At 40.5% G+C, this 13,364-nt stretch overlaps 1 protein-coding gene across 1 annotated transcript in view; it reads left to right on the forward strand.

Annotated features, from left to right (window-relative positions):
* The window catches only part of HIBADH (3-hydroxyisobutyrate dehydrogenase), a 90,099-nt gene extending 80,401 nt beyond the window's left edge, over window positions 1-9,698 (forward strand). Inside the window, exons 7-8 of the mRNA XM_048302837.1 lie at window positions 668-824; window positions 8,703-9,698. Coding sequence (XP_048158794.1) covers window positions 668-824; window positions 8,703-8,861 — 316 coding nt within the window. The 3' untranslated portion in view covers window positions 8,862-9,698. The remainder of the gene's footprint in view (window positions 1-667; window positions 825-8,702) is intronic.
* Window positions 9,699-13,364: the final 3,666 nt, after the last annotated feature.

The following is a 13,364-nucleotide window of genomic DNA, read 5'->3' on the forward strand; positions in this document are numbered from 1 at the left end:
ACCCAGAACTATAATATATGTTTGCAAATAGATAACGTATGTCACAGTGAAATGCAGACTTGCCTCATAAGCAGGAGCATATAATGAAGATTTAATAATAGCAAAGACAAGAATTCACGGATGTATACAACAGTAGTGGGTTTTTTTGAGAAGAGCAGCATTTTTCACATTATTAGAGCAGAATCGTGTTACCTTGTTTACTTCAGAAATGCACTAATGTTCCCATATAAATGCACCACACAACAACTTTCACATTGCCACACTTGCTTGTGAATTTTTTGCTTTGTTCAGAGAATACGATTTTGATATGAAGAACAAGTATGTGACCTAGTAGATAGCAGAACAGAGAATGCCTCTTAGTAATTGAAATACAAGGTAACTATTGTTCTCAGAGGACCTTTATTTTGCTTGTGCTTTTAAAATTGCTAGGTGGAGAGGATTTGCTTAGTGCAAAAGGAAAAAAGATCTGAAAACCTACTGCTTAAATGGTGGATTGATGCTCTTTAATTTAAGATACAGCATCCCTGCCCCCAATATCAATACTCTGTCATTTTTCATGACTTATAATAAAGGGAGAGGAATGATGGTAGGGTCCTAAGATATAAAACAAGTCACCCATGTCTTGTGCATTTTGACATTAACACTTCTCTTCTTTGACCTTTGACAGATTAGGCCTTGACCCAAAGCTGCTGGCCAAAATCCTAAATATGAGCTCAGGTCGCTGTTGGTCAAGCGATACATACAACCCTGTTCCTGGAGTGATGGAAGGAGTACCATCAGCTAACAATTATCAAGGTGGCTTTGGAACAACATTCATGGCTAAGGTACATAACACTTGCATGTCAAGTATGTGCAGTTGCTTCTCTCTGGGCTTCTAGCAAACGGTCTTCTCAGTGAAAATTTGTGATTACAGGATAATATATAGGCATGAATAGAGGGGAACTGAGCTCCCCCTGTAGCTCTGAATTAATGAGTTGTTCAGGGGGCTTTTCCTTGGTCTTCAGCTTCTTTCTAGCCACTATTACTGCTGAGCCACTCAATGAGATTATATGCATGGTCTTTTTGAGTTCTGCCTTAATAAAGGAATCCCAATGGACTTGTGTCTATTGTGAGCATTCAGCAAGCCATTTAGGTGCCTCTTGCATGACTGCTCTAGAATTTAGGAGCCTAAGTTCAAGAGAGAATTCAGGGAAATCCAGGTGCCTTAATTAGGTGCTGATAGTGGCATAAGCATCTCAGATTTTAGGCCCACTCTCTTCCAGATACCTTTAACTGTGCTACTGGACATGCTCTCTAGCAACCCCTTCCTTGCTAAGCTAGTTGCTTGTGTGCTTGTCCTTCTGCCTAAGGCCATCTGGAATGCAGAAAGCAACCCACACTACAGGCTGATCTCCTGCAGGTTTCTGCACCATTCTGTGAGCTCTCCTGAATTGTCTTAGCTGGTGATAGAATAAGGGCTTCTCATGAGTAATTATGTAGTAATCTAAATTGCTTGTCCACAAAGTGGGAGATCTGGGGTTTAGGTCCTTCTCAGTATTAGGAAGTTGAAAACCTACTGTTATCCTGTCCCAGGAGAACGCACTTACTGCCATGTTCTTGGCTTTTCCAGGAAAAGCACTGGCCTGAGTCACTCTGTGGTCAGGAGAGCAAAGCTCTTGGAGGCCACAGGAAAGTAGGCAAGGAGGTCAGGGCTCTGCATCCCACCGATAGGACACACAGTTGGAGGAAGGAGATATGGAACTCTGACTCTTGAACTACTTCTGCCCTGAGCACAGTGATTGCCTAAGGCAAATTATAAAACCAGCTCTGGGAGAGATGTCTCATCTAAGTGCAGGAGATAATTTCACACTGAATATCCATTTCATGGAGATACTATCCTGAGGGAGGCATTTGAGTTCATACAGGATAGGTGTTATGCATACCAGTTTTTTGAGTGCTCCCAACTGGTTAGGCATTCTGTCCACTTTCAGCTCTTCCATGTACAGTGGAAATGTAGCATTTAAAACTAAAACAGCATTCTCAAAGCTGGTGAACAAACTCAGATGTTACCATGCAAATCTCCACAGTGCTGGAGCTCCTGTATATAATAGCTGCTTACTAATACTGTTCATTTCATTTTGCAGTTGGTTTAGGGCAATTGGTGCATTTGCACACTCAATGAAATTAGCCAAATTCTCTTCAGAGTGGGTCCAGAGTATTTTGCATGTGGTGGCACCAAAATACTTTGCGAATGCCGCATGGCTCAAAACCCCTCAACAGCTGCTACATTTTATGTTTATGGACCAATGACCAGGAACTTTAATTTCTTTGAGGGATGTGTTAAAATATTGAAAAGTAGCAGTTTTTACATTGTGTTTGTGTCATTGAACATCAGGGACAATAAATTGTTGTTTAAATTACAGATTTATAAAACATGATAGGTTATTGCTTAGAGTTTGCCAGGGCTATTGATTAGAGATAAGCAACCTGATCGTGGCCCTGCCTCAAAGCTTGTTTCCATCTTGTGTGCTGTTTTCAGAATCTGTTCTGCCTGTTGGGCCATGTTTCACGCTGCAATCTCTATTCTCATGATTTATAGTTCTTAATCTTGTCCAGAATAACCTCATAGTATAAGTGTGATAGGGGTACACATTTTCTTCCCTCACTTTTAAGTGTCTTTCTAAAGGGTTGGTTTTTTCCTTTGGTCTTTCCTTCTGAGAGGGACCTTCATCTCCCCTGGAAACTGCCCTGGAAGATCTTCCTTTAATTGGAGGAATAGCACCCTGCCTTGTGCCTGTTGAAACTGCCAACTTTTGGTTATAAAGCATCAATGATAACCAAGAGAGAGTTCCTCAGAGAGATTTGTAATTGCTGTTCACCTCTTCTGACTTGCCTCTCCTGACAGTCCTGAAGACTGCCTTCTTTAGGCTAGAATCTTCAGTATGAAGGAAAGACATTAAATCTCTCCCATGCCTGTTGAACTATGCTATGTTACTCTATATAGATGGAAGATTTCTTGAATAAGTAGCCAAGACAGCTGATCATCTTCAGGCTATTCTTTGGTACAGTGGTGACCCCTTCTAAGACACTGGTTTTTAGTTTGCGGAAAGATGTTTGCTACTATCTGTTTCATCCTGGTGTGTGACATACTATGCAGTTTGTGAATGTTTGAGATGGAGACTTTTTTTAAGGGAAATGCAGAGCACAATTTTGCCACTTAAGAAATAAAAAAGGATGTATCCAAAGGAGAAAGAGGTAGGTAAAATCCTGAGGTTGAGGAGAAAATATTCCACTGTGAAAATATCTAGGAGCGCATCAGTAACAGTCACTAAAGACAGTTACTGAACTTCAAGTTCTTGCTCACATATCAGAGATGGTGGAAGTCAAAGGCTTTCTTAAAATATTTTGTCAGCAATGGATCTCTCAAACGTAGCCAGAGGATCCTTATTTTAAGTGTCTAGATCAGAAAAGTTTGCCAGACACCTCTAAAAAGCTCTTTGGTCTTGAAATTTGATATTGAAACATAGAATTTAGTCAACTTAATGTGAACCTACTCTAAAGATTTTGCATTTTAAACAATCTAGTTTAGTTTACCACACCATGTTTGTGTTCAAGGCATTGGCAGGCCAGAAGTTTCATCTTTCATTGACAGCACAGTTGCTAATTAAATGTCAACTTTGGATCCTGAGAAGAGCTAGATTTATATCATACTCCTCTCGAGTCATGTCAAGACAGCCTTTGAGCTTTATTCCAAATGGCAGTTTCATTTACGTCAACTGCAAAATAAATGTAAGGAACCAGGTAATTCCAAAGTGGAAGCAAATTGTGAAAGAGAATTTGTTTCCCTGTTCCAAGCTGAGGAAAAGTGTTAGAATATTCAGTGCACTGAGACATCTGGAAGATGTTGTCAGTTCCAAAGAGTATGAGAGAAGCCATAAACTATGCTCTCATTTTTCCTTTTCCAAGTAAGTCAGCAAAGGGAAATTTCTTTCAGAGGTGTTTTGTACTATTTCACTTGCGGAATCTCCAACCTCAAGTGAAAAGGTGCACAATATCCCACGATCTGAAGCTAAAGATAAGCTTTACTTACATTTTCTTGGGTTTTTTCTGTCAAAGCTCTAATTTATAGAATGGAGTTTTTAAAAAGCCAAACAACCTTCCTGCACTTCACTCAGAAGTCCTTGTCCATTTAACTATTGAAATGTTATTGAATGTTTCAGCCATCTTGGAGCCAGACGTTCATTACTGAAGTGAACAGAGCTACTTTATTGCCCTGGTTTAGGAATGCTATTCCCCAATTTAGTACTCCCACAAAAAAACCCCTGCCAGCCGCTTGCTTCCACTCCAGTCACAGACACAAGAAGCAGAGATCATGGGTTGAGATAAGAACAATTTATGGGAAGCAGCCATGAGAAAAGAACACAAACAGTAACAGCGACAATGCTAATAACAAAAGTGTATGAAGAGAGGGTGATTTATATGCAAAATTCTCACCAAGCCCAGGACAAGAAAAACAATGGTGAACAGACCCACCCACCACACTTTTCCACAACCAGAAAGGAGCCCCCTTTCTCCCAGGAAGCCAGAGAGTCCCTTTCCCCACCCCATCAATGACATAGGATGGTATCAAATAACCTTGAGGTCTTCACCATGCCCACATGGTGCAAAGCTCCACCCCCTCACGGCTACTGTGAAAAATTAACCCTGTCCTTGGCAAAATCCAAGACATCTATGAAAATTGTATTTGTGCTAGCAGTCCATTCAGAATTTTCAGGGATTGTTTCTGTGAATGTCCCTTCAGAGAGAAATAGATCACAGTCACCACTACTAATACCAAGTACTTTTCACTAGTTTGGAGTTAGATGATTTTGTCATTCTTATATTCCATTACATGAGTTAAGCTTTCTTGAATAAAATTAATAATATGGATACAGATTTCTCAAAGAGGGTTTATATATGTCATGAAATGTCTTACTGTATGTAAGGATAAAGTAAGTGTTCCTAGATTTGTCAGCTCATCAGTCTTTCAACAGAATTGCTAGACAAGAAGGAATTATCTGCCCTGATGCAGATGAAAACTATTTTGGATCCTGTGACATCTGATATGTGTGTTTTTCCCATTTTCCTAGAGCTTGAAGTCATTCGAGGGTAATAGGAAAAGTAACTATAATTCTGATTTGTATCAGAATGACCTTTATAGAGCCGATTTACAGATCGAAGTGACATTTAGAGAGTAGAGTAAGATCTTGAATTTCCTTGTGCTAATTCAAATCCAGACACACAGAAAGTAAAGACCTGTCTTGTAAGTCATCCCTGAGAAGTCAAAGGTGCTCTCAGCAGTACTACAGTCTCTCAGTTCTTCTGTATCAAAGGTGGGGACCATCTGTCAGAGTAGGGGAAGAGCCTCTTCGTTTACAGGCTTGCAGAGCTGCAGTGAAGAGAGCTTTAAGCTGAAGTTACTGAGGGAGGGGGAACCTGCATTCATCCCACTCCTACCAGTTTGATGCTAGTCACAACAATAACTGTCCAGAGCCTGGAGAAGGACTGCAGGTCCAGCAGGAGAGCACCTGAAGAGCAGCACAAAGGAGTAACAGCTATTCCAGCCAGTAAGTCGGCTTCCTCAGGGCCCAGTTTAAGTGGCCTGTGCAAATGCTGCATGTGCATGCCTGCAGGGCTGTGATCTTACTGACATCACAGAGACACGGTGGGATGACTCCTCTGACTGGGGTATTGGAGTGGAAGGATTCAGGCTCTGTCAGTGACCAGCTGGAGTGCATGGAGCTTCGCCTGGGGATGGATGAGGAGCTGACTGAGATCTTATGGGTCAGGATTAAAGGGAGGGCAGGGACAGGTGACGTTATAGTGGAGACCTTCTACAGGCCATCTGACCTGAAGACTGAGCAGATGAGACAAATACAGACAAACAGGATCCATGTCACATCCACAAGCCTTGGTCCTCATGGGGGACTTCAACCACACTGGTATCAGCTGGAGGGGCAACACAGCAGGGCATAAGCAATCTAGGAAATTCTTGGAATGTGTTGGTGAGAACCTCCTTCTCCAAATGATAGAGGAGCCAACAAGGAGAGATTGTTATGTTGGACCTTGTTCACATCAGCAAGGAGGGGCTGGTGGGGAATGTGAATCTCAAGAGCAGCCTTGGCTGCAGTGACCATGAAGTGATGTAGTTTGAGATCCTTTGGGCAGCAAGGAGGCTGCACAGCAAGCTCACTATCCTGGACTTCAGGAGAGCCAACTTTGGCCTCTTCAAGAATCTGCTTGGTACAGTACCATGGTAAGGCCCTGGAGGGAAGAGGGGCACAAGAGAGCAGGTTAATATTCAAGGATCACCTCCTCAAAGCTCAGGAGCAATGCATCCCAACAAGGAGGAAGTCAGGCAAAACCATCAGGAGGCCAGTGCTGATGAACAAGGAGTTCCTGGACAAATTCAGTCACAAAAAGGAAGCCTACAGAGGTTGGAAGGAAGGACAGGTAGGCTGGAAGGAATACAGACAAATTGTCAAGCAGACAGGAATCAGGTTAGGAAAGCTAAAGCCCTGATAAAATTAAACTTGACCAGATACTTCAAGGGTAACAAGAAAAGCTTCTATAGGTACAGGGCCTTATATAGGGTTAGGACTTGGTTGCCCAGGATTTGGAGAAGGTTGAGATACTCAAAGACTTTGACAGGTGTGAGAGGTGGGTCCTTGCAAACCTCCTGAGTTTCAACAAGGCCAAGTGCAAGGTGCTGCTCTTGGGTTGGAGCAATCCCAAGCACAAATACAGGCTGGGCAAAGAATGGATTGAGAGCAGCCCTGGGGAAAAAGGCTTGGGGATGTGGGAAGACCAGAAGCTCAGTGTGACCTGGCAATGTGTGCTTGTAGCCCAGAAATCCAGTCACATCCTGGGATGCATCAAAAGCAGCATGACCATCAGGTTGAGGAAGGTGATTCTCCGCCTCTGCCCTGCTCTTGTGAGACCCCACATGGAGTGCTGTGTCCTGCTCTGGGGCCCCCACATAAGAAGGCCATGGACTTGCTGGAGTGAGTGCAGAGGAGGGTGATGAAGATTGTCAGAGGGCTAGGTCATCTCTCCTGTGAAGACAGGCTGAGAGAGTTGGGGTTGTTCATCCTGGAGAAGAGAAGGCTCTGGGAAGATCTTATAGCACCTTCCAAGACTAATAGGAAACCTACAAGAGACCTGGAGAGGGACTTCTGGCAAGGACATGTAGTGATAGGATAAGAGGTAACAGCTTCAAACTGAAAAAGGGTAGATTTAGATTAGATATTAGGAAGAAACTCTTTACTGTGAGGGTGGTGAGGCACTGGAAGAGGTTGCCCAAAGAAGTTGTGGATGCTCCATCCCTGGAAATGTTCAAGGCTAGGTTGGATAGAGCTTGGAGCAACCTGGTCAAGTGGAAGATGTCCCTGCCCATGGTCAGGGGCTTGGAACTAGGTGATGTTTAAGGCCCCTTCTGACCCAAACCACTAAAACAGGAAAAAATCAATCACGCAGCAGATTCTATAAACCACCATAGTTCTGAATGCACAGGAAATCTAGGCATTTCCTAGTAACACTTGAGAGGTTCTTTTGCAATTTTCTTGAAATATGGATCCCAGACATTGATTTCATTAACATGATCTTAAAGGCAATCTTGAGTGCAGGCATTACTTTCCTACTGTAGTCAAGAGATCTTTTTATATATGTCCAGGCCCTTGTTAGTGCTCCTTCTCTGGGTTGTTTCATGTCTGGTTCAGCTTAGAGTTCAAGATGTCCTTCAGCCTGGCTGGCAGATGACTATGTCTGGCTAACTATGGTTAGTCATAGTACTTGGTACTCACCTTTGGGTTCTGTCCTATTTATTTCAGATAATAACTGTAGTTGAACAAGGACTCTTGGAGGGCATGTTTCAAATTTATCCTCTTTGAACCTTCCCTCCCTTTTGTTGACCCAAATACAGTATTTAAAAACACAGTGGAACTATTCTCTATATGCCTCTGTTAAAGAAAGTCATTAAAGAAAAAGTCAGTGAAGAAGAATTTTGAGTTGTAGCAGACCCAGGACTGCCCCCTAAGCAATTCTCTGATGCATCCTTCCAATTAGGCAGCTAATCAGTTATTTTCACAAAGTGGTCTATGCCTCTCATTTTGCTATTAACTGTTTACATTATAGTAAATGTATGTTTGCTAAGTGGCTTCCATTTTCTTGTTCTTGAAATTCCTTCTGCTTGATTTTTAACCTGTTTATAGTAATAAAGAATTCCTCTTGCCAAAAGAACTAAATTATACTCCTAGAGTCTACATGAAATGCTGCAGCAAATAGCCTGGGAGATTTTCTTACTAGAGATGACATAATCAGGAAAAAGAGAAAGAGTCTGAGTCTTGCTACCAGGTTATATAGTGATCTAGAATCTTAAAATTCCTCCTGTTCTTAAGGTGGTGTCTGCCTGGCAAAGTTTGAGGTTTTTCTGTTTAATAACATTGAATTACTGTCTTAAAAAATAAAAACTACACAAAACCTACTTCTTTCAGGTCTGAAATTTTAAGACTGGAGTATTGTCCTTGTTGGCAGTAGAGATCTTGTTTCAGTGGAAGCCAAATAGCCTCTATGTACATGGCTTGTACATATCCTTGTTGTTTCTCCCCTGACTTTTTCTCTTTCTCTTTCTCTTTCTTTCCATTCTTCCTCTCTGCCCTTTTACTCTCTGTTCTCGCCTCCCACAGGATCTTGGCTTGGCCCAGATTTCTGCCACCAACACGAAGACACCAGTTCCTTTGGGCTCCCAGGCACATCAGATCTACAGGATGATGTGTGCCAAAGGCTATGCCCTGAAAGACTTCTCAGCAGTGTTCCAGTTTTTACGTGAGGAGGAAAGCTTGTGAGCTGTGCTTTGGAAATGGACACAATAACAAATCACTTTTTTTTATCCATATAGCTCATTTGAGAAGTTTGTGGGTTTAATCAAGTACTGTGCATCCTGCTCCCATACAGACTAATCATCTTTGGCTGTCTAGATCACAACGAACTCCAGAGTTTCTTTATAATTCTTGAAAAAGCAAGCCACAGGGGGAAGAGATTTTTTGGCAATTAGCCAACAGCAAGTCCTTTTTTTTTTTTTAAAAGAACCATCAAAGTTTTTTTCACTAGATGCAATAAATAAATATTTTTTTTATTAAACAACTGCATATGAAATAACTTATGTTATGGCCATAAACATAGTTGAATCATGAATAATAAGAGAATGTTTTATTGCAATTTTATCATATATAGTGATCTATTAAAATTTTAAATTAATACCTTATGGAAAAAGAGAATATATGTTCAATGAAGAAACAAAACACATTTTGAGATGGATTTTTTTTTTTTTTTTTTTTTAACCTACTACTAGCCTTGAGTTGATCAGAAGTGAATTTTTCCTGGGATTCAGGTTGCAGCTTAAGTTTATAGGCACGCATTCTAAGTGGAAAGCTGTTACAGCATGTTTACCTGATAGACTTAGTTCAAATAATATAGAATGTGTGTCCCTCTTGTAAAGCTCCGTTACTGTATTTTACAATTTTATATTTTCTTGTATTCTGTCACGCATTTTCGGAACTCACGATCAGCACTTACCAGAAGTTCTGACAAAGTGTACATTTGTTTTAGGTAATTACTAAAGTATTTTAAATCTAAACAAGCCCCATTATTTTGAAAAGAAATAAACTCTATACTGGTAAATACCTGCTGTATGATTATTTCCTTTTTGTTTTGGTGCAGTTTTGTATTAACAAAACAGTATTAACCAAAACTTGTATTAAGTGGTCTTATTTTTTAATTTGCTGGGTTTTCTACAGATTATCAGATCATCTTGCAAACCCAAGCCTTTCAAAAGCTCTTGTGAAATGCAGACAGTAATACATTTGCATATGTATTACCTTAACCATTCATATCTCATTGGTCTTGCCAAAGTGCAGGTACATATTTGGCTTTATAAATACTCATGCTGATTTTGTTAGAACTACTCACATTCAAACTCTAGGCTTAATGATCAATTATGCATCTACATTCCTGTTTTGGTTGTGTGATGGATCCTTTTATATATGCACATTAGGTTATCAAAATTGTGTGCTTGAATTAGCTCAATTCTGTGAATAATCAGAGAACTTGGACACTATATTCCAACAAATGAGTAACATCATGCCAAAATTATTAAACCGTACTAGTTGATCTCTTCTCCTTTCAGCTTTCTTTGAAAACTGTTTGATATTCCAGGTGATTCAGGGATTTGGGATTCATTATTGTCATATATGTTTACAGGACTACTGAGAGCAACTGTACTTTTGAAAAATTGTTTCTCTCTTTTGGTAACAGTGTTGTGTCTACAGGATTGCATTCTTTCAGAAGTTAGACACAAAACTACGTGCGGCGAAAACAGCCGCTCGGGTGCAACATGGCACCATAGTTGGAAATGTGGTTTGACCTTTGGCAACAAGATCACATGCTACAACGTTTGTTTCCTGTGGGACTCCTGCCCCACATAATACAAAGGGTGGATCTAGTCTTGTTATGAGTTTGGGGTCAAATAGTGAAGGCTGTTTTTGCCATTGGGATCCTTTTTCGTTTGGAGGTTTTATAATGGATGAGGTAAGGAATTGTAGGAGTGTCCTGGTTAAGTTTGTATCCTCTGTATTTGGCTTGGAGATCCGTCTGGCATCGCAGGACTGCGGAGAGACGCTTCCTTCTGCTCTTCACCCCAGCCTGTAGCAGCATTTGCTATGAAAGTGTTGCTGGTAACCCTGGGTTTACCTGTAGGCCTGGCTTGCAGGAAGCGTGATCATTTCTTTTCTGAAGACATTATATGCACATGTAATTGTTGGAAGTCATGAGGGAAAACAGTATGCTCAGTGAGACACAGTTTTTGAAGTTTTCAGCCTATGAAATCATAAAGCTTCTATTAAATATGTGGAAACCTCATTGTTATTTTTATGTTCCTCTCAAAGGCTTGTAGCTTAGGCTTCCTGGGGTTCATTTCTCCTCCCTCACAACCTCTCATCAAATTTTTAATTCTCACTCCAAAGCACAGGGTACTCAAGTTGGAGGAAAGGCTGCCAGAATGCCATTTTGGCAAACCAGTAAAGTGTTCTGTGGTCTCCTTCTTGGAGGAGAACTGTGGCTGAAATTAAAAACAAACAAACAAAAGAAAACAACAACAAAACAAAACAAAACAAAAACCAAACAAATAAACAAAACCCCAGTTTCAGGGCAGACAGCCAGCATGTAAAGTTTTAGAACAAGCAGTTAGTTTGGCAAAGTCAGAAACAACTTTTTAAATAAATATTACTATAGAAAGTGCCTTGCAAACTTCAATGATGTCCAATACCTGAAGCCAGTAATATGATTTATATTAGAACACACTTTTTTTTTACTAATTCTGCAGGGGAATTTGTATGACTGTTTACATATAGTGATGATAGTACATGCTATGGCTATTTTGCATGTGCATATGTTTATAATGTATCTTTTGCTTGGGGTGTACCTCTGCTCTGTGGAAATTAGGCAAATACTAAAATGATTGTCACTGCCAGAGACAGGTGTTGAAAACTGTAATTTGTTGAGTTGAACAGAAAGATGGTAAAATTGGTTTCATTTCTACGCTAATTACCATCCAGTACATACACACAAATTGGGTGCAACAAATTAATGGCATATTTTGTAAATGTCCCAAAGGGAAACTTGAGGTGACTTCTTTTTAAATTAGTTTGAATCTCAAACTAGCCCTCCCATCATGCTTACTTTGGAAACTCACCTAGATCAAATGCATTTACTGACTAATAGAAAAACATTGACAACCAATAAAAGTAGTGATGTTTTTTTAAAAAAGTCCTCAACAGCCTTCTCTCATTTATGATTCAGTATAACCCATCTTAAGCAACTATTTTTGGTGGTTGTTTAACAGAGGAGGCCTTCTGTTAAAACCACTGAGTACTATATTGCTTTAACCTTATTTATGGCTCTTACAAGCCTCAGGAGGAGGAGGAGGTGTTCTGACCAAGTAAAAGTATTATATGTGATAGTCTGGCTCTGCTTTAATCAATGGGAATTTGGCCATTAAATACAATACTGCCAAAATTTCACAGTGTGTGTTGAAGGCCCACGTGATTACACTGCAGTAATGCATCTGTGGAGAAGCTCAAGCACATCTCTCTGGCTGGGACTGTTCCACATTACTGGCATTAGGATTATGAGAAGTTGTGGTGGTGGTTGTGAGAGGAAGGAGCCAGCACAAGCTGCTGAAGTTTGTATTGCCAGTCTCCATCTCAGCCTTGTCCCACACGGGATGAGAGAGAGAGATACTGAGGAGTATAAAATAGCTGCTGTCCCTGCCTGCATGAGCACAGAGCTGCCTGTCTTTTCAGTTGTTTAAATCTTATAGCTCTTTACCACAAGGAGATTTTATCAAATGGCTTACTGAACTGAAGGACTGGGGCCACCCCTGCAGCAGGCAGAGAAGGGCTGCCATCATATAAGCATTATTGTATTTGTGCAGTAGATGTCTTTCTATACTTTTAGTCTGCCAGCTTGCTTTGTAAGATCAAATCTATCCAGGCACAAGTCTGAAGGTACCAACTTCATCAGTAGATATACCTGTTGCTTTTGATTTGTTTTTACATCATCATAATCTTCTCCTTTTTTCCACACCTAGTAGGCTGCGGAAACTTTGAAGCGGTCTGGAAACTTCTGTTGTGTTTCATTGGTGCAGTGATGTAACGTGGAGTTAGAATTCTCTGCGCTATTTTAGACTTCAGGTTTACTAAGGTCCTCTAAAAGTTTGGGGGACTTGCAGACATCACTGACTTCAGTATCAAGTTCTTAGAACTCTTACTGCAAGCCTTGCAAAAGTGACACTTCAAAAATTACACTCAGGAGTGGAAGAAGTTTAGTTCAACATCTAAGTTAGAATAAATGGTGCTTTCGAAAAACTGGAGCTCTCAGTAGCAAGAAAGTCTTTGTCATTCTGTGCAACACCATAATGGATGTGCGGTCTTTAAAGGCTGCTGGTATTTTTAAGATTTGTTGCTTTCTATATATGCTTTGTCACAACCTGTCCAGCCTGCTGGCACAGTTACACATTAAATTTTTTCCAATAAGAATAATAGCAATGGTTACAAAGTTTTCTTGGGTAGACAGAAAATTAATATTTTTATGGCTGGTATGTTCAATAGTTGTATGACATGGAACTAGGCATCCATATGGCAGTGATTTTTTTTGGCTTTGGCATTCATCATGGATTGTGAGCACTTGGGTAAATTGGAACAGGTGGATAAACCTTTCTGAAGTACTAAATGTCTCGTAACAACTATTGTTTAATTAAAAGCCGTCTGGCTCTGTCTGCATTTATACCTAGC

This window comes from Corvus hawaiiensis, chromosome 1 (assembly GCF_020740725.1).
Source record: "Corvus hawaiiensis isolate bCorHaw1 chromosome 1, bCorHaw1.pri.cur, whole genome shotgun sequence".
Lineage (NCBI taxonomy): Eukaryota > Metazoa > Chordata > Aves > Passeriformes > Corvidae > Corvus > Corvus hawaiiensis.